Source organism: Cryptomeria japonica, chromosome 11 (genome assembly GCF_030272615.1).
Source record: "Cryptomeria japonica chromosome 11, Sugi_1.0, whole genome shotgun sequence".
Taxonomy (NCBI): Eukaryota; Viridiplantae; Streptophyta; class Pinopsida; order Cupressales; family Cupressaceae; genus Cryptomeria; species Cryptomeria japonica.
The window spans coordinates 492,626,156-492,647,639 of record NC_081415.1 but is presented as its reverse complement, the minus strand read 5'-3'; the positions used below and the strand labels follow the sequence as shown (position 1 = coordinate 492,647,639).

The 21,484-nt window shown below is 36.7% G+C and overlaps 1 protein-coding gene across 1 annotated transcript in view; it reads right to left on the bottom strand.

The window, feature by feature from the left end:
• Positions 1 to 252: 252 nt before the first annotated feature.
• Positions 253 to 21,484, bottom strand: part of LOC131068296 (tubulin gamma chain) — a 104,743-nt gene continuing 83,511 nt past the window's right edge. Inside the window, exons 12-14 of the mRNA XM_059213940.1 lie at positions 14,670 to 14,774; positions 14,471 to 14,552; positions 253 to 687 (exon numbers count right to left, since the gene is read on the bottom strand). Of these exons, the coding sequence (XP_059069923.1) occupies positions 14,484 to 14,552; positions 14,670 to 14,774 (174 nt within the window). The 3' untranslated portion in view covers positions 253 to 687; positions 14,471 to 14,483. The remainder of the gene's footprint in view (positions 688 to 14,470; positions 14,553 to 14,669; positions 14,775 to 21,484) is intronic.

Sequence of the window (21,484 nt, the reverse complement as noted above, 5' to 3'; positions counted from 1 at the left end):
AGAATTCTGCTCGTACATTTCCTACAAACTAATTTTCCCTATATTTTCCCTATAATAATATATAATTTGTAAATATGTATCAATAAATTATCCTACCAGATATAAATCCCCCTTAAATAAATTTGAAAGTGTGACCCACTCAGTACCAAATAATTATATGTATCAACCGAAATAATTAATTTAATATTATCAAAAACTCTTTCTGATCTATATTGGCAGCGACAGAGACAAACAAAAAGAAAACCAAGTGCATGCTCAACAAATTTCAATGCTTCATATTTACACACTTAGGCTTTAAAATAGATCTTACTCTATGAGAACAATGTTACCAAGGAAACTTTCTGAAAGCCGCCATTGGTCTAGATTTCCCGAGTGACTCAAATATAGATACCAAACAGAAATTTAGCAACCATCTTTAATCACTCAAAAATCCTTTGTAAGTAGTTATACAATTCCTGCAATCCATTCTCATTTCATTTTACATTCTATCAAGGCAAAAACGATTGAAAATAAGTTCTCATATCTGGACAAACCCATATCAAAACTTCAAACCATTTCCAAAATCTTAAGTCCTGCAATGTGACGATTTAGAGATGCAGAGTTGAACTGGGTCAGAGCAAAATGTCATTGATGCCACAGCTTATACAATTGCTCGTTCACATATTCAATCAACTTCTACATTAGTACCTGTAAGGTCAAAGAATAACCTATCAAACACACCAGTACCAGCATAAAATGAATAAATCCCTTTGAAATTGAACCAAAACTGTGAAGAATATTTGCTCAGACAAGAACAGCTTATAAAGAATGCTTACAGCAAGTCACACTAAATGACTGAGATGCAGTTTTTATATGATGCAATTACTTTCAACAGAAACATCTTTCTTCATACGCATGAAAATAGTTTATGAAATTTGAAAAGACAGTTCACATCCAGTAACTTGAGAACTTTGCAGTTAGATTACTTGCATGTTTCATTATTGCAGCTACATCAATAAGATACTTAAACCCCTAAATGCCCTTCAAAAAGACAACCGTCACAAATAGACAAATGGTGTAAGCATCACCATATCAATAGATGTTCAGATGCATTGTGCCCAACAAGCACTGATTGAGCAACTTGGTTTCACACTTCATGAATAATAGCAAATTGCCAATGCATATCCTCGCACAACTATTGCAACAACACAGAAAGAAACCAATATTGCTTAAAATCATGGAAGATCTGGCATATCTTTCCTAATCAAAAAAATGGATGCCCAGGAAATCTTAACATTTAATGATTGATTGTGTGTTGACTTTCACTTCGAACTGTGTTCCTCCTCATGGATTTGCTGGGGCTAACACCCTGGGGTCTGGAACTTCCTGCAGCAGCATCGGTGATTCCCTTGGCTGTTTTCTGGCATCTGTTGGCTTGGATGGGGCTGCTTGAGTGAGATCTTATGCAGGGATAACCAGATTGGGGGCCACCTCTGATGCCCACCATCATCTGTGCGGAAAGGCTCGCCCACTTCACTGTTCTTAAGTTCTCATGACCATGGTTTATAGAAAAGTGGTTGAAAACGAAAGTTTTTACACTCATCATAGTCTCATTTGTAGATTTAACAGTTTGTGGCCTTCCCTCCCAGACTTGCATAAGCGGGTTTTGGAATCTTGAAGGCCTATCACCAAGAACGCTATTGAGCTTTTTCCTTGTGCTAGGAATTTCTTCATCACAAGCTTTCCTTATCCATAGGACATGGAGGTGGTATTGAATGGTAGATTGTGCTTGTGGGGTGCGCACTCCCTCTCTCTCGACCATGGTTTCCCTCTTTCAACCCTTTGGCTGAATTCTCAGTGTTGTGCTTGTATGGGTATTCTAGGAAGATTCTTGCTTTGATGATATTGGCAATGGTATTGATCATTTTTCAAAGGTGGATTCTTCCACATCTAACTTTGCTCACTGCACCTTTGCCTGTATTTTGGCGGACATTGACATCTCCAAACCTCTTCAAGGAGAGGTCGTCTGGATAGTTGAGGATAGGAAATGGGCTTGATCACTTGATTATGAATGCCTATCATTCCATTGTAGATGATACTTTGCTGCTAGACATCTTGTTTCTAATTGTCCACATCCTTGTTGTAGGACTGCAAGCTATGCTACTTGGTAGCACAATGCACTCCCCAATCATTTAACTGTGGATGCCCCTGTTGTCCCTACCCCTCAAGTGGACAAGGTTCCTGCCTCCCTGCTAGTGGATCATATTATAGTTAAGAATGCTTCTCCTATGACAGATTCCCCTAGGTGTGTTGTGGCCATACCCCTGAAAGGACTTCTTCAGAACCAGTGCAAGCTTCTTGTGCCATCTGGCCTCATCACCCAGTCAGTAGGATGTGAGGAAAATCTAATCCAACAATGAGGTGCCCTCTAAACACTCAAAATCTCCCTAAGGAGGATAGGGATCCTAAAGCCACAAATCATCGTCATCCAAAAAATAAAGCTCTAGCATCAAGAAACAAGCATACATCAGCAACATTTTTGTGCTCAGACTCCCACAAACCCTCAGAATTCTGCATCAAAACCTTTTCATGGTTTCTCCAAACAAAATCTTTATCAAATTCTCCATTCGTGGGGTGCCTTTTCTGAAGTTGAATTGTACCATTAGCTAGACTTCCTCAACAAGGAGCACAACACAATTTCAAGACCAATCTTATTGCACCAAAAGCAACGACAAGGTAGACCCACAAAATCCACATGACTGATAGGCTTCGAAATATCCAAAATCAAATATACACAAGACCCAACATAACTGCTCTAAAGCTTATTCTTCTCAAGATCAGTCATGACAAACTACCAAACCTTACAGACCAACAATTTAATCATTTTCTCATTTTCCAAGACCATTGGGAGCATACAGTTGAATCCAAATGGGAAGCCTAGTGATAGATTCAAACTCAAGATCAAAGAAGGGTTTCAAGGGTACATGAAAAAACCAACATTGCCACAAAAACAAGGTCTGTTCTTCCAAAAATAATCACAGCGGGACTTTGAGTGGAACTAAACATGAAAGAAACTTTTAAATAGAAGAGACAAAGAAAGATTTCCAAAATTGCTCCATATTTACCCCATCCAACAAATAATAACAGCTTCTATCAGCCTTCTACCTAGAAATATGCACATGAGAGATCTACGACCCATCTCCCTAGAAATTTTAATCTATCCTTTCATCTAGAAGGAGCAAGTTCCGCAAGTTTGAAATGTCCCTAAGGTGAGAGACATAGTCTCAAACCAAACGGCATCCATCAAAAGATAAGGACCACCTAGTATCATCTTAGGAGCTCTACAAACTAATGGGTGCCCTCCTTCCAACTCTACTGATCCACCAACACAGTTGTCATTCTTCTACACAATCCGTTGAGTCTCATGCTTGGATAGTGGTATTTCCACCAAAACAAAATAATGTAATGTCCCTGAAATTTGCAAAAAAATTAATCAGCCTCCCTTGGCCAACACCTCTCATACATCTCCCGTAGAATCCCAAAAGAAACAAAAAGATCAAATATTTTGCTCCGCCACACTAGGAGAAAAAGTTACTAGCAGACAAAAGTCACTAGAAGACATGTATACTAAAAGACAAAAGGATAAGAAAATGTATTAAGTATCATGCCCCAGCCATAAGTAATTATCAATAGGCAGCAATGACATTATCATAGGCTGTGATCAGTATTATTAAAGTCAGCAATAAAAGAAAGATTAAAGATTTAAAGGAAGTAAATATATTAGTTAAGGAAACAGTTGAAAAGGAGTAAGTAATAAAGAAGCAATTTCCTAGAACAAGATATGATTAAAATATAATTAAGTTTTTAGCCAGTCATTAGGAGGAAGATTTGTGACTCTTTCAAAGGGGTAAAAATATTGAAGAGTCACGACTTCTCCCTCATATTGGAGGATATAATAGGAAGGAGAATTCATTTGAAATGATCATCAGGGGATGGGAATAAAATAAAAACTCTGATCTGGAATAAGGAGGTCTAAGCAGAGTTCTTATACATAAATCTGCATTCCACAAGGATCATAATCATTCATCAGATCAGACTAGAAATATATATTGAACAAGGACAGATCTAATCTAAGTAAAATACAATTCAGGCCATACAGCCATTGATCTGAAGTAATTGGCATGGAAAACTAAGTGTTATGCATCAATACTTCAATATATATTCATAGGCCTTGTTTCTAATAAGAGCAATACTTGAATTATACATATATATATATAGAAAAAAAAAATTCAAGTGCTAGTTGGAGGGAATAAGCTTGGGAGATGTGGTTTACCGGCTCCCCCAAACTAAGTAGACCACCCCAAGGGATGGAACTGGTCATAGTTGGGTGTTCCTGGCCCTTGTGTGCCAAGAGGCAAGTGGATTACCCCAAGGGATGGAACTGGTCATAGTTGGTTCCTGCCGCTTGTGGGACAAGAGGCAAGTTGCCATGATTGGATGTTGCGTGCCCTCGGGCTTAGTTGGGTTGGGCAGTTTACTGGCACCCTTTCAAATTTTCCTACCACACAAAGTTATGATTGGTCATAGGATCATTAGCTACTTTTAATGTTTATCATAATCTACTTATGCACTAACTTGTGTACTTGTCCATTATTTCTTAATTTATTAATGATTAATTGAGTTGACTTTAGCATGTTATTGTTAGAATTGTTGTTTTTGGAATCCCAATTTGGGGACATTACAATGAAATGAATGGCCAAGATTCATTTAGAATCAAGGGCCAAGATAATGCTAACACAGCCTAATTAGGTTTTCTAGCAAAAAATGGAATCTTATCCGTATCACAAAACTCAAGGAATTAAGCCCAGTGAGATGTCGCCTATTCATCAAGCAAGCTGTCTTCTAGAAGATTCCTTCCTCCAACCCTCTCTTTGGCTGCATATTCAACGAATTTAGACATGACTGAATTGAGCTCCTCCATTGTGACACTTGGCAAACCATCTTGCTGCAATTCGATCAAATCCAAGGCATCTAAGCAAGCATCGAAGATGTTCTCCCAATCCGATGTATGCTTTTGCAAGTTGCTAATGAAGATCATAAGGGAAACCAAATTGTCTAGTTGATTCTTCTTGATAGACTCTAGCCCATGAAAGTAAACAAACTTCATTTTCTCTTTCAATCCTTCCAAATTCAAGCTGCTATAAATGTGGACATCTTGTCCCAATAACTCCTCAATTGAAGGATCTTTGATTGTATCGCTAAGATTGATCCTTCCATTTCCATGCACTCCTCTCTCACATGATCAAACACTAACTTCTTCATTGCCAAAGAACAATACCACCCATGGAAATTGTATACATTTCCTTCTTGAATTACTCCTTGCATCAATGTTGATGTAGGAATCCGCTTCAACAACTCGAGGCGAGGAATAGTCTTTTCTTGGACTGGTTGAAACTCCTCCCATACTACCTCCAAGCATTGCATCCTACTCATGAGCAGCGTTGTTCTATCATAGTCATGGGCAAATTGGACTAGGAAGTCCTCTACTTGTTTCGAAATATCTTATATCCATTTTCCAACCTCCTGGTACATACTTATAATTGCCTCGTGATCATTGCGTGACCCTTGAGCAATAGCGATGGGTGGAACAAATGTAGGATCCTCACGCCTTGGGGGATTCAACAACCCCTCAATGTATTTCTTGAGTTTCTTATTCTCTATTTCTAACATTTACTTCTTTTCTTCAACTCTATGTGCCTCAATCTCCTTGGCGGAATCATTTAGTTGTTGAAACTCTTGTTGCTTCATGGATGGTCCAAGATCAATTGTCGTAACCTGATAGTCCATGGGAATGGTTTCATCCAGAGTTACCCGGGGACGCATCCCCGATCTGAAATCCCCCGTCCCCGTCCCGGGGACGTTTCGGGGACTTGGGGACGGCCAAGGGACGTTTCCCCCCGTCCCCAAATTGCCCTGTTTTTTTAGGGGACGTCCCCGAAACAGGGGGACGCCTACCCTAGCTCTAGGGGACGTCCGTACGTCCCGGGGACGGCTCGGGACGGATTGCCGTCCCCAATCCGTCCCGAGGACGGCCAGACGTCCCCCATCCTATGGCCCTTAAAAAATATTAAAAAAATTTAAAAAGTTGCATTTTTAATTTTTTATTTAAATTTTCTAATAGAGGCCCCTTATTAATTCAAATAGTTAGTAAAAATAAAAATAATTAAAAGATAACATTAATCAAATTTTAAATTTATTAATTTAATTCATAATTTTGACAATGAAACTATATGGCAGCAGTGTAGCCTTTGGGCATTTTGACACAGAGATTAGAAAATCTCCAAACTCAGCGAGTCAACAGAAAAATAACACCCAACGCCTTTATTAAAGAATAAGTTTTTTTGGCCTCGCGGGGCGCTGCCCCTCGACCCTGCCCTGTATCGCGACAGGGAGCACGCAAGGGGCGCTGCCCCTTGACCCCACCTTGGGGGCGCTGCCCCCAAACCCCCGTTGAAAAATATGGGGGGAAATTGCATCGATAGAAGTAGGGAAAATTTAACCTCCGAGTCTATTGATATGCATATTGACAATGTGAATGAATTGAAATTCTGATTTATGAATGCATAATTGCATATTGTCTATTGAATATTAACAATGTTGTATGTTCAGAATTTACGTTCTAAAATGTTTTCAACTTTTCATAGTATCATACACATGCTATATCCATGTTTTATTGTTTTCATATGAATATAATGTATGTATGCATGCTTTAGCCATGTTTTCATATGAACATTTAGAATTTTGAAATTTTCCTATATATTTTAAATTTTTCCTATATTTTATATAGCTGTCCCCTTTGCCGTCCCTCGCCGTCCCCAAATTTGGCAAAAAAATTTGCCGTCCCGGAAACGCGTCCCACTGTCTCCGTCCTGGAAACTCGGGGTAACTTTGGTTTCATCACTAAGCTTCTCAACTGTTGGGGAAGCCACTTGCAAAATGCGAGATCCTAAATCATCTCTATTAATTTTAAAGAACTTCTTTGCCTTCCTCTTTTCTTTAGCCTTACCAATCCGGGCTAAGAAGCCATCTATATCTTCAATGGGCTGCATTTCTCCAACTTTCTTCTTTTGCATGTTGTTCATCAACCAATCAGGAATTGTAGAAAATTCCATTCCATCCTCGAGCTGATCATCATCATCAACTCCTCTTAAGGTGGAAATTATCTCTTCATCTACTCCCCTCTTACTGAGGTCTTCCGCATCATCTCCTAAATGGACCTCAAGTTGAATGGTTGGAGATCTTGGTTGTTGTTCTTCACCTTCATGTGGTACTGATTGAACTGATGCGTACTCATCTTGATCATTATCTAGTAGGATCTCCGTGTCAAAACCTTGTTCGGATTCATTGTCTTTTTCTGGTATATCATTCTCTTTAATGGATGAGGAACTCATGGTAGGCTAAGGAGTGTCGGATTTGTGCTTCTTGTGTCTAGATTCTTGACCGGCAATCTCCTTACCCTTTGCTTGCGTTCCTCCAGCTATACCCTTTCTTCTCTTAGGAGCTTGATCCTCTTCTTCATTGTTTGTTCTCATATCACTTATAGTTCTCTCATCATCATATTAATAGAAGACTCTTCGCTTGTTGATTTGTTTGTCTACCCATTCTCTACAGCAATCATTCACTTCCCTCATCAAAATGTTTAAATCCACTACTTCAAGCTGCAACCAATCAAGTGATGGAACCGGCTTGTCTTTCTCCTTACTATACGGAGGATGAATATGATTCCCATCATCCTTTACTTGATCAAGAATTGAGAAGACGTTGAACTTCCTCATGAAGTCCACTAACATTCGAGACCACATATTTCTCCTAACTCCGAAATCATCTGTAAGATTTGCCCAGTAGTCCTTGATGTCAACCTTGTCCGTAAACTTCTCTCCTTTAGCTGTTAAAATCCTCTGAAATGTGTCAAAACGGATCCTCGCCTTGTATATTCCAAGATGGAAAAATTCTAACTCTTCATTAACTATATCTGTTGTTGCCGCGATGGGGCATATATCCATCATTTTCCCAAGCGTGATAGAAAAAGTAATGCCTTGCCTATGATTCTCTTTTTGTATGCAATCAAACTCTGATAACTACCTCACTACCTCAAGCAACACCATTTTGTTTGTTGGATATCTAGGAAGCTTGTAAACTTCGAAGGTGAATCCTTGGATCCTTAGGTATGTGAAGGTAGGGAATTAAATAAACCATGATCCATGTTTTTTCTACTAATGACATTGCCTCCTTGGACAACCTCTTATGTACTTCACCCCGTTGCAACCGTGCGAAGTACATGGTGAATGTATCATTCACCATTCTATATTGTTCTTTCTCATGTAGGTGGAGTTGCGGATAACATTCATACACCTTATGTTGTCCTTGCTTGTTCCCTACTTCACGTTTGCATATTAGTCCTTTGTATTTGATGTGTCTTGCGAGCATGTAGACTAAGTAAGAAGTCATGTACAACGACTTTGTTCTCTCCAAATTCCTCAACTGCATATCCAAGTTATCATTCATGATCTTTGCCCAATTTGTCATCATTGTTCCGAATGATATCTCCTCAATGAAATAGTACATCCATGTTTCAAACTAAGCTCCTTGAGGTGCTCTCATAATCTTGTTGAGTAGAAATATCATGTCACTATACTCTTCTTTGAAATCTGAACTTAGGAATCTCTTCAACAACATAGAATGGTGACACCTTGTTTCAAGAACCCACTCATTGTTGATGAGCATCATACATGTATTTGTTCCTTTTCTCAAACATAGCTTGGGCATCCTCCTTAGTTCTTGTTTGCATGCCCTAGTAATTGGTTATCCCAAATGCTTTTCTTACTGGATCTTCGGTGAGGTATGCAAGCACCAACCCCTTAGGTGTTCTAATTATTCTTGACTGTGAGTCGTAGTGCCTAGCACACTCAACCATGAGCTCATTGCATTGTATTGATGGTGGGAATCCAGCTGCGTGGTACATTCCACTCTTCATTATGTTGACTGCTAAGGGAGAGGGTAGCTGGTTCTTTGTTCCGTACATCCTTCGTTTTATCCTCTTTCTATCCAAGTACTCCATGTTGGTGTCTCCAACCTTCTTCCATTTGGAAGATATCGGAGATTCTGAATAGTGTCCCTCTAGTACTTTCCTCAACTGAGTCTTCCTTGCAGCTATCCCCACTTTTGACATAGTAAAGAAGTCAACAAACTTGAACAAATAATTTTCCAAAATTAACATAGGTTCTGATTTTAATTGACAAACTTATTAGCTTTCTAAAATCAGAAATTTGAAACTATGCAATGCTGATTCCGGAAAATACAAAGGATTTGATCTAAATCTGGAAATTTTGCCTTAAGGAAACCTAATTTTCAGACTTATGAAAAGTCTGATATAACTTATAAGTCTGAAAATATCCTTCAACTCAGAAACGTGAATGATGTTGCAATCAAAATCTGTCTTCTAAGTCTGATTTCTGAGTGTAAAGGTCTGAAAATGTCTGAAAATCATCCCCTATCAGCTGAATGTTCTTCCTTTCCTTGTGCAATTCTTGTAGCTGATGCAATCTGCATTCATATTGGCTGGAAATGATACATTTTTCCCCTTGAGATGATGGCTGGTAATGGCATCCTCAGCTAACAATGGCGTCTTCAATGATGCTGTGAAACGTCATTAATGGTGGCGCCAATGATGCCTTAGGCAAATATCACACCTCTTCTCCTCTTGCTGACATAGGCGATTCTAATCCTCTTCTCTTCCAGCTCACTTGACCTTGAATCAGTGACTTAATGATTATTTTATTGCTTGCTGGTGTTGTTTTATTCAGCATTTCACCTTTTGTTTTCACCACACAGCGAATGTGGGACAAATAAAATGTTAAATCAGCCACGTGAGGAAAAACGATATGCATAGGGACAATAAAATTCAGCCACATTTCCCTTTATTTTGTCCACCAAATGAAATGGTGGAGAATCGATCTCCATCTAGACTGATTCGTCCTTAAAATCCTCACTTAATTTTGATCTTATACCCCTTGGTAAAAAATCGATGCCCATTGAGACACTTAATTTTGGTCAAATTCTTATAATTCAGCACCAAGTGGAAAATCAACCTCCATCAGGACACAATATTCATGTTATTTTTGCATCATTTGATCCTTTACTCTCCAAGTGGAAAATCGATCCTCGACAAGACTCATGATTTTTGCTTGATTTACTTTATTTTGATTGCTTTTCCTTCAAGTGGAAAATCGTGCATCATCGAGACTTTCACTTTCCTTGTGTATTTTCACCTTGCAAGCCCAATGGAAAAATGACCTCCATCGGAACTCTTGATTTCCTTTGTTTTTGTCCCGAGTAGAAATTATTTCTTTAGTAATCAAGACTTTCCATAATAATACCTTCATTTGCTTGTCTTGGAGTGGAAATTCGACCTCCATCAAGACTTTACTTGTCCTTATAGGTAATTTGATGCTCAGAATGGGGTGGTAAAACGTCCTGCATTGGGACTTTACTGATTTTCACTTAACTGCTCAATGGAAAAACGTTTTCCATCGGGACTTAGTTGATTTTCATGCTTTTTAAGTCCAATTATATCAATTTATGTAGTGGAAATTCTATTCTCATCAAGATTTTGTGAATTTTCTCAAGATTTCAAGGGTGTAGAATCAAAATCCATCGGGACTGTGCATTTTTAGGTTCATTTCACCTTTTAGGAGTGGAAAAATGACTCCCATAGGGACTTTTAACATTTTCACACAAAACTCGCGTCAATTAGCAACATTTTCATCATTTTACACTCAAATTCTAAGGCAAAATTGAAACTCAAAACTCCGCAAGATAGATTAACATGCTAAGGCAACCTGACACTTAGGATCATTTAAACATTTTTAACATCCGTTTCAGCATTTTGATCCTATTGACTTCAAAACTCAAAGATTTATCATTATTTGCATCATGGGGACTTCAAAACACGACCATATCTAAGAACGAGGCTCGGACATTTGAAGCTCAAAATTGTCACTCGACTCCCAAAACCCTAAACAAACAAAAGCAAAAAGAAGGAAAGAGGGGGTCCCCATTTGCAATGGGGCGATGTGTGAAAAGGTCACAACACTACCCCCAAATCCTTGCTCTAATTTTACAAAAACAAAAAATCAAATTATTTTTGGGCCATGTTGGATGGAATAGCAACGTTTTTTATTCTTTCAACTTTTTCCCAATTAAATTCATGATAATTAATCACAATTTTACTTCACTTTGCTAAGTTAAACCTTATGGCTTATCCTAAGTAGCTCCTAATGTTGTACCCATATTTATAGACTTGTCTAAGATATAAGTGCATGAATCCACATAGAGCTAGTAATGTTAAGCTAAGGGATACAAGTTCCTTTCTACCATAGTTCATAACTCCATATTGTAATTTTTGTTGTGATCCCATAGATATCATAATCCTTGAGTTTTGCACACCTAAACATTTGACAATATTTGTATACTTGAAAAAGTTGTTTCCTTCAATTAAAATCCACTTATATACTCTTTTGATCAATGTATACTTGTGTATATGATCAAAGTAACTTCTATTTGAGTAGTTTATTGTATCTTTGAAGTTTATTTATTGAAGGGTGCATGTCAATAATTTATATCCTTAAAATCTCTATATTTCATGGCTTTTTCAATTTGCTAAGTCTTGGCCAAGTTTGAGCCAAGTTTGAGTCTTGTTAGTATAATTTGAATGCTTAGAAGCTTAGGATAAGTTTGGTGTTGTAAAATAAGCATAAACAATACTTGCCAGATTAAAAGAATAGGTGAGATAAAGAAAAAAAAGATTGATGCATAATCTAATTTTCTTTAGCCAAAGAATACGTACGAGTATGAATAGAACAATTTCAACATCAAAATAATGTCTGTTCCTATAATCATTCTCTGCTCCTTATTCCCTTTTATGGTCAACTTCACTCTTCAATCACTCTCACTCAACAATCTTCTGCACTATCCTTGTCTTCAATTGCCAACATGTCTCCTTACAGTGCCCAAGTTGTGTCCTTCCATGCACCAAAGGGCCACAATTGTTCAAGAAATAAATGACACTTTCCAATTACTTACTTTATCAAATTTTCTCAAGTGAAACTGCTACTTTATGCCTTCACCTCGAAAATTATGAAACCATCCCCACATTAACTAACAGTTACTTCTTTGTCATTTTAACAGCTACATGAACTAATTGTTACACCATTGTCACTTGTCAAAATCGGTGGTTGTGAAACCACCAATTACATTAACTAGTATTTTTGTCACCATACAAAAAGTTCTACAATTAGAGCCCAATTGCTAAGTATTTCCAACTACTTGATAAAGAGGTCTTGTTTTACAGATCCTTGTGAATCAATGCCTCGACCTCAACCTAAGTCACAAGGTTCGAATTCAAGTTCGAGTTCGACAACAATAAAATTTGGATGAAATTCAACAAGGGTAAAAAAGTCAAAAAAAGAAATCGGCATTAAATTTGCCTTATATAAATTTATTTTTTTTAAATATAAATAATACATTCACAAGACTATCAAAATAATTTAAGATTGATAAATAGATTTAGATTTGTTCATACTAAAACATCTAAAATTAGTGTAAAATTAAATATTAATTTAATATCACATATATAGTATATTATATATTTAATAAACAAATTCACCATTAAAGATAAATTAATAATTCATAAAATAAATAATATTAAATTTTAAATATATAATATTATGTTTATTGATTACATATATTAAAATTTTGATACAATATATAATATTATATTAATAAATCAGAAATATTTAACTTCTAATATAATTATATTAAATTTTGAAATATTAAAATGTAATTTTAATAAATTCATTAACTAATAATAATAAAACTATTGCTTAATGTATAGTCTGAAACTATGTCAAGAGTACAACTTTTGAATCAATTGCTCGACGGGCGTTGAAGAATCCCTAGGAAAGTCTGCTACAGAATGTCTGAATGCAATTTGACGCAAAGCAAACACATAATTTCAGGAAAGATTATTGCAAACTCAGGCAGAACACTAAAAAGGTGAAAAAATCTTCTCAAACTCTTAAAAAGAAGGTAAAACACCTGCAGAAAACATTTTCCTGGAATATATTTTATTAAGAATGCTATGCTATTTAATCCGTACAAATTCAAAGCAAATTTTAATGATTTTTTAACAGTTTTTTTAAATTTGCCGAATTTCAAATTTCATGAGTGAAATTTGGCGAATCCTGTGACTAAGACCTCAACCATAGAAACTAAATGTGTTTTCTGTAATGGGGTACATCACAAAACAATGTCACATTTCATATGCCATACAACCCTTCATGGATGTCTTAGTGTGAGACACAAAATTGACGAATGCTTGTAATGTTCTTCTTGGACATGATTTCATGTAAAAAAAGTTTTACATGTCACAAGAACAAAGCAACATCATTAATGGAAAGTAAGCAAAACAAGATGCACTGCATTATCAAAACTCAACAAGGCAGCCTTAAAATTTCATAAGAGATGGGGCCAACATCAAAAACCTTGGTTTATATTGATCTTGAAATAAAGAAAATAACCAAGCCAGGATGAATTTCCCCTTAGGTTGTCCTAGATCCTAAGGTGAGGATTGATCTTGTCCAAAAGATGAGATTTATCTATTTTCCATTGGGATTAAACCCTAATGAGGATGCTAATCACCTTTTAATTTCTTGTTTAGCATATTAAGGTCTTAAACCACTGGATGGGAGGCACCTCCCTAGGACATAAATTATGACCCTTGGTCACTTTATAAGACCATTTAAAAGTGACTTTACAAAGTAATTCTATGTGTAAACTTTTACCCCCTTGGACCCTTGGCACTAGAAACTTCACCCTTATTTGACTCTAGGTGAATACTACCACTGAGGTGATTGTCTAAAACCACCTTTCTACCCATAAGTTCCATGTTGCAAATAGAGATGTGTGAAACCTACACCCCTTACATCAAATACCTCATTTCGACTTCCACCCCAGCCAATACATTATCTTGCCTACGTTTTGGTGGTGTTTTTGCATGTACATGTGTGTGTCATTGTTGACCACTCATCTTCACATTCAAGGTTTCCTAGAAATATATCAAAGCAATACTTGTATCATTTTTGTGCAATTTAGTGTCATCAAAAGTCAATATAGCCAATGCTTAACTTGCAGACATAATAAAAAAGTTACTTATGAAATGACAAATATCATAATTGCAAATCAAAAGAAACAATTATAACTAGGTACAACTCGACATACACGCTAGTTGGTATTCATTTCACAAGTGGAGATCAGTGATGGACTTGTAAAACTGAAATATTTTTTACTAATATGTATTCAAAGGCTACTTCTCCCAAAAATACTCATAGATTAAAATTTTATTAAGCAGCATTTTACAGGGTAAGAAGCACACGTTTTGAACAGTTCTACATGGCTAGTCTTGAGTCCAGTGTTCCCATTGAGCTTCCATCTCCTGTCAATGTTCGATTTCGATCCTGAACTTGAAGAGCCACGTTAGTAAATATAAATACAGCTTGACCTTGTTTTAGAAATTTTAATCAACTATCCATATGAAATTACAATGAACAGTCAAAAAGAATGCATAAGTATACCTCCATGCCCCATTTAATATAATCTGGTGACTCGCAAGCTTTGTATTCATCCACTAAGCTCTGCACTATTTCTCGTGATTCATCAAACTCTGACAGATCATTGTCCTAAACCATGAAATAGCATTTTTATTAGATAACAATGGTATAAAAAAGTTCAATGTAACCAGACCAAAAAAAAAGAAAAGAAAAAAATCAAATAAGAATAACTTAAGCAAATTATTCATTCCTTAAGCTAGTTACCCATTGGCAAGAACCCAATACTCAGTCAATTCTATATTTTCAAACACTTGTAACACATTTTATTTTCACACTGAAAATAGATAAAACAATCGAATTCACACGATTGACTCAAATATAATATACATCATTATAATCATGGTAGAAGTGCATTCTCCTGTGTCTAAACATCAATGCACCATTCTCACAATTCACTAGCATCATACGTTCAATAAAAATATCAAGTCAGAACTCCATTCACAATGTCTTGGCAAGACATTACTTGGTGCACATGATGTGTAATTGTTCATCAAAAGTCAAATTTGTTAATGCAAGATAGCTTCGGTAAGATAAATGATTGAATGAGAGATAAATGAAGTCTCTCATTCAATCATTTATCCTATCGATAAACTATCAACTTCAAGTTATTTTCATCTGATAATCATTCCTCTTTGTATATTGAATTTACTTAGTCAATCAATATCAACAGCATGGTATATCGGTGATCACTTTCGGGTTAACTATGTAATCCGATTCACATTGGATGTGTTCCCAGAAAATAATAAATAATTATCAAGTGCTTTCGGGTGGCAAAGTATGCACCGCTTGGGATAGATAACATTTAGTTAGTGATCGGTGTCAACTAACATAGACACCGATTCCCATCGGTTATTATATCACGCCAACCCCATCGTGAATACCGATTAACATATACACTATGTTACGTGAACTTCGATTAGTATCGGGCTGGCAATAAATTAAACACCGGTTGATAACATATACCAAAGGGTGTGATCAAGTAGCGTCTTGATCGGTCATGTCCATTAGACATGACCAATCAAGGCACTGCTTGATCCTCACCTCTTGTATATATGTATCATTTGATAGTTGTGAAGAGGATATTGAAATCGAAAAATACTCCTCACACCTGTCAAACAAAGAAGATAGTCAGATTTATAATAAAGATAGAAAATTACATAGATATAGAGAATTCAATTAAGAATACATCTTGCATATTGAATTGTAAATTGAACATCATTTACATGGTATCAAAGCTATAGTTAAATCGACCCTGAGGCTGTTGAATTTTACGTAAAATTCAAATCAAGCATATATTCAACATCACAATTCTCTCAATGGCTAGCGCTATCAGATTTGAAGACAGACTCGAAGGAGGTGATGACTTCTCCGCATGGAAATTCAGAATTCAAATGATTTAAAAGAAAATAAAGTCGAATCATTTGTAAAGACTGAAACTGAAGAACTTGAGACTGAACCTGACAAAGCAATTTGGAGAGAAGGAAATGATAAGGCTATCAAAACCATAGTTGATGGGGTAAGGAACAACATTATGCCCATTATAAGGAAACATGAAACAGCCTTCAACATGTTCAAAGCACTTGAAGATGCTTTTGAGATATCTAAAGCCAGTAGAACCTTGGCCCTAAAAAGAGAAATAAATCACATAGCCATAATAAAAGGAGAATCAGTCAATGCCTACTTCATGTGAACATCTGCCCTAAGGGATGAACTGGCAACCCTTGGATATGAGATCCAAAGCAAAGAATTAACCCTCATTGCTCTAGATGGGTTGCCTAGCATATGGGAAACATTCGTCCAAGGCATCAGTGCAAGGGATAACTTCCCAAAATTCGATAGGCTAAAGGTTGACTGTCTCCAAGAGGAATCAAGGCAAAATAAGAAAGGGATCAAACAGAAGAATATAGATGAAGATCTTCAAGTTTTAAGTACGAACTCAAACAAGAAAGGAGCAATTCAGGAGGAGAAAAGGTCGTCACGGCAAGAACTCCTTCAAGAAGGACCTCTCTCAGATTCAGTGTTACAGATGTGACGAATTTGGGCATTATGTTGCCAAATGTCCAGAAAAAGCTAAACAAGCCACATTTGCCAAAACAGGAAAATCCAGAAGGGAAGAGGACTCCGAGAAGTATGTACTCTATCCAGCACTCACAAATCAAGCATCAAACAAAGTGAACTCCTAGGTGATCGACAGTGGCTCATCCAGACACATCACAGGATTCAAAGAAGTACTAGACTCCATGAAAGAGGAGAATGATGAGGAAGTAACTATCGGAGATGATTCTACACACCCTGTCAAAGGAGTTGGAACCTGCACCATCAATTTTAAGTCGAGTGTATCATTAAAACTTAGAGGAGTGCTATATGTTCCAGGCATCAAGAGGAATCTAGTCTCAATATCAGCACTGGAGGACAATGGATACAAAGTGACCTTCATGGACAACAGATTATTGGCTTGGCCAAAGAACTCATCCATCAAGAAAGCTAAAACAATTGGTCAAAGACAAGGCTACTTGTATGAGCTATGCACAGAGCCCAACTTAGCCCTAATTCATGAAACTACAGATGTTAATGAAGTCTGGCATAGAAGACTAGGCCACCTAAATTTTAGAGCTTTATCATCAATGGGAGACCTTGTCACAGGTCTACCTAAGTTAAAGCAATATCATTCAGGGGCATGCAAAGGATGTGCTCTAGGTAAAAATTCTAAGGGTGCTTTTCAAAATAGTACTAGGAAAACAAGTAAAATTTTAGAGTTAGTTCATTCTGATGTATGTGGACCCATGTTTGTACCTTCATTGGGGGGATTTTTGTATTATGTAATATTTGTTGATGATTACTCTAGGAAAACTTGGATCTACTTTCTGTAATGTAAAGAATCAGAAGAGATCCTTAATAGATTTAAAGAATTCAAATCACTAACAGAGAACTACTCTGGTAACAAAATTAAAACCCTAAGAACAGATAATGGGGGGGAATACACATCAGAATTATTTAAAGAGTTTTGTAAAAATTCAAGGATTAAGAGGGAGTTAACAATACCCTATAACCCTCAACAAAATGGAATAGCTGAGAGGAAAAATAGGACAATCGTTGAAGCTGCCAAAGCTATGATTCTTGATCAGAATCTAAATGTCAATCTTTGGGCAGAAACAACTAGCACTGCTGTATATATTCAAAACAGATGTCCTCACTCTCATCTTGAAGATAAAACCCTTGAGGAAGTCTTTACTAAATCAAAACCCGATATTAGCCACCTTAAGATATTTGCATGCGCTGTCTATATTCATGTACCTAGGGAGAAAAGATTAAAATTAGAGCCTTCTAGAAAAAGGGGAATCCTTGTAGGATATAGTGAAACCTCCAAGGCCTACAGGATATATATACCTAGTCAAAAAAATATTGAACTAAGTAGGGATGTGATCTTTGAAGAAGACTTAGCCTTCAAAAGAGCCCAAAGCTCTCTAGACCCTGAAGTCTATATCCCCACCCCTAGCTTAGATAGAGATCCTACTCCTGAGCTTCAAAGGGAGAATCCTGAGGAAACTATAAGTGAAACCCAAAGTCCACCTAGAGAAAACCTCAAGAAAAGACCACTATGGGCCACCAAGACTATAAAAGAAGCTTAGAAGTTTGTTGCTCCTTTAGGAACCTTCAGGGAAAGCAAAAGGCCTAATAAATTCACTAGCTATGTTGCCCTTATGAATGAGCTCTCTAAAGCCGAACCAAACAATGTATCAGATGCACTTAAACATCAAGTATGGAAGGATGCCATGTCTGAAGAGTATCAGTCCATTATGAAAAACGATGTTTGGGAGATTGTTCCTAGGCCAACTAAGAAATATGTGGTTTCATCTAAATGGCTTTTCAAGATCAAACATGCCACAGATGGTAGTATTGAAAAACACAAGACCAGATTTGTAGCTAGAGGGTTCTCACAAAGGGAAGGAATAGATTATAAAGAAACTTTTGCACCTGTTGCCAGGTATACATCAATAAGAGCTGTATTAGCCATTGCAGCAGCAAAGGGGTGGAAGGTACACCAGATGGATGTTAAGACAGTTTTTCTAAATGGTGAGATCTCAAAAGAAGTCTACCTATAGCAACCTGAAGGGTTTGAAATTCATGATGCAGAGTCTCATGTGTGTAGACTCAAGAAAGCTCTCTATGGGCTTAAACAAACTCCCAGGGCCTGGTATGAAAGAATTGACACCTATCTCTCAGGACTAGGCTTCTCCAAAAATGATGCAAATCCTAATCTCTACTACAAAAGAAATAAAGGTGATATGCTAATATTGATTTTATATGTTGATGACTTATTAATCACAGAAAATGATCACCTTATAGATCAATGCAAGAAAGATCTATCCAAAGAATTTGATATGAAGGACTTGGGACTCCTTCATTACTTCTTAGGATTGGAAGTATGGCAGAATTCTGACAACATTATACTAAACCAAGGAAAGTATACCTTGGATATTTTGAAGAGATTCGGAATGCTAAACTGTAGACTCATGACCTCTCCTATGGAAACCAATTTACATAAACTTAAAGAAGCAGCAGCAGAGTCACAACCCACTGATCCTACTCAATACAAACAGATGATTGGGTCCCTGATGTACCTGGTAAATACAAGACCAGATATTTGTTATGCAGTTAATGCTCTAAGTCAATTTATGTGTGAACCGAAGGAGATACACCTGGTTGCAGTAAAACACATTATGAGATACCTACAAGGTACCCTAAACCTTGGTCTCAAATATGAGAAAGTTGATATAGACCTACATGGATTTACAGATTCAGATTGGGCTGGAAGTGTGACTGATAGAAAAAAGCACTTTAGGGTGTTGCTTCAGTCTAGGTTCAGCTATGATATCTTGGATCAGCAGGAAGCAGTCTTCTGTAGCTCAAAGCTCCACCGAGGTAGAATACATTGCAGCTTCTATGGCTGCCCAAGAGGTAGTATGGCTTAGGAAGTTGCTTGTGGGGTTGTTTGGAGAACCTATGAAACCCACTATTATACACTGTGGCAACCAAAACTGCATAAAACTTTCAATAAATCCAGTGTTTCATGACAGATCCAAGCATATTGAGATTTCATACCACTATGTGCGAGATATGGTAGACAGGAATGCGATCCAATTAGAATATGTTTGTACAGGAGATCAAACTGCAGATATTCTAACCAAACCTCTTTTCAGAGTGAAGGTTGATCACTTCAGAAAAGGTTTAGGTATGATAGAAAGGTAATTTGCTTTGTAATCTGTATTTGCATATCTATAAGATGTTTAATGTAAACTTCTTTGTCATGATAGGACATTATTTATTTGGATTTTATCCCCTGGGTTCATATCTAAGAGGTGACAATCTCTCAAGATAATAAACACTTGTATGGAGACATTATAAGGTGACGATCTTATAACGTCCAAACCAGTTATCATGTTGGATCTCTGGTGTATCATGGATGAGCCATGATTGTGATGTGGTAAAGCATTTATATGAAATGTTAGTGCACCTACCACAACTTGGATAAAGATGAGAATTGAATATTTTCTCATATGATTATCCTTAAGTATTGTGTGCTTAGGCAATATTGATATCACGTGTTAAGGTGATATCCTGTCATCACAAAATTGACGTGATAGACACTTTGTACCATGTGTTTAGGTGATACTTCATATCATGTGATTAGGTGATATGATTTCCTAGAAAGTTAGATTGTGTAAAGAATGCTAACTATCATTTGAATTGTGATGCTTGATATACTGCTCTCATTTATCTTACCTAGCTAAGAGGGAGTGTTAATGCAAGATAGCTTCGGTAAGATAAATGATTGAATGAGAGATAAATGAAGTCTCTCATTCAATCATTTATCCTATCGATAAACTATCAACTTCAAGTTATTTTCATCTGATAATCATTCCTCTTTGTATATTGAATTTACTTAGTCAATCAATATCAACAACATGGTATATCGGTGATCACTTTCGGGTTAACTATGTATTCCGATTCACAGCGGATGTGTTCCTAGAAAATAATAAATAATTATCAAGTGCTTTCGGGTGGCAAAGTATTCACCGCTTGGATAGATAACATTTAGTTAGTGATCGGTGTCAACTAACATAGACATCGATTCCCATCGGTTATTATATCACGCCAACCCCATCGTGAATACCGATTAACATATACACTATGTTACATGAACCCCAATTAGTATCGGGCTGGCAATAAATTAAACACCTGTTGATAACATATACCAAAGAGTGTGATCAAGTAGAGTCTTGATTGGTCATGTCCATAAGACATGACCGGTCAAGGCACTGCTTGATCCTCACCTCTTGTATATATGTATCATTTGATAGTTGTGAAGAGGATATTGAAATCGAGAAATACTCCTCACCTGTCAAACAAAGAAGATAGTCAGATTTATAATAAAGATAGAAAATTACATAGATATAGAGAATTCAATTAAGAATACATCTTGCATATTGAATTGTAAATTGAACATCATTTACAAAATTTACACACATAATGGGGATTAGGAAACAAATCTGAAATTATTTATGAGAATTAAAATAGTTGGTAAGATTTTGTAAACAAAACTTGCATCAATATCTACATAAGCCAAGGGAACGCTGATAATCATTATTATGGAATGGATTATACACATTGTTATTTTCATTTAATCTATTTGTTTCTGTTTGAATGGTGTTTTAGTAGAACTGGAATTCCCAAGTCATCATCCAAACCAGTTTTTTGGCACTCACATGCAGAATTCC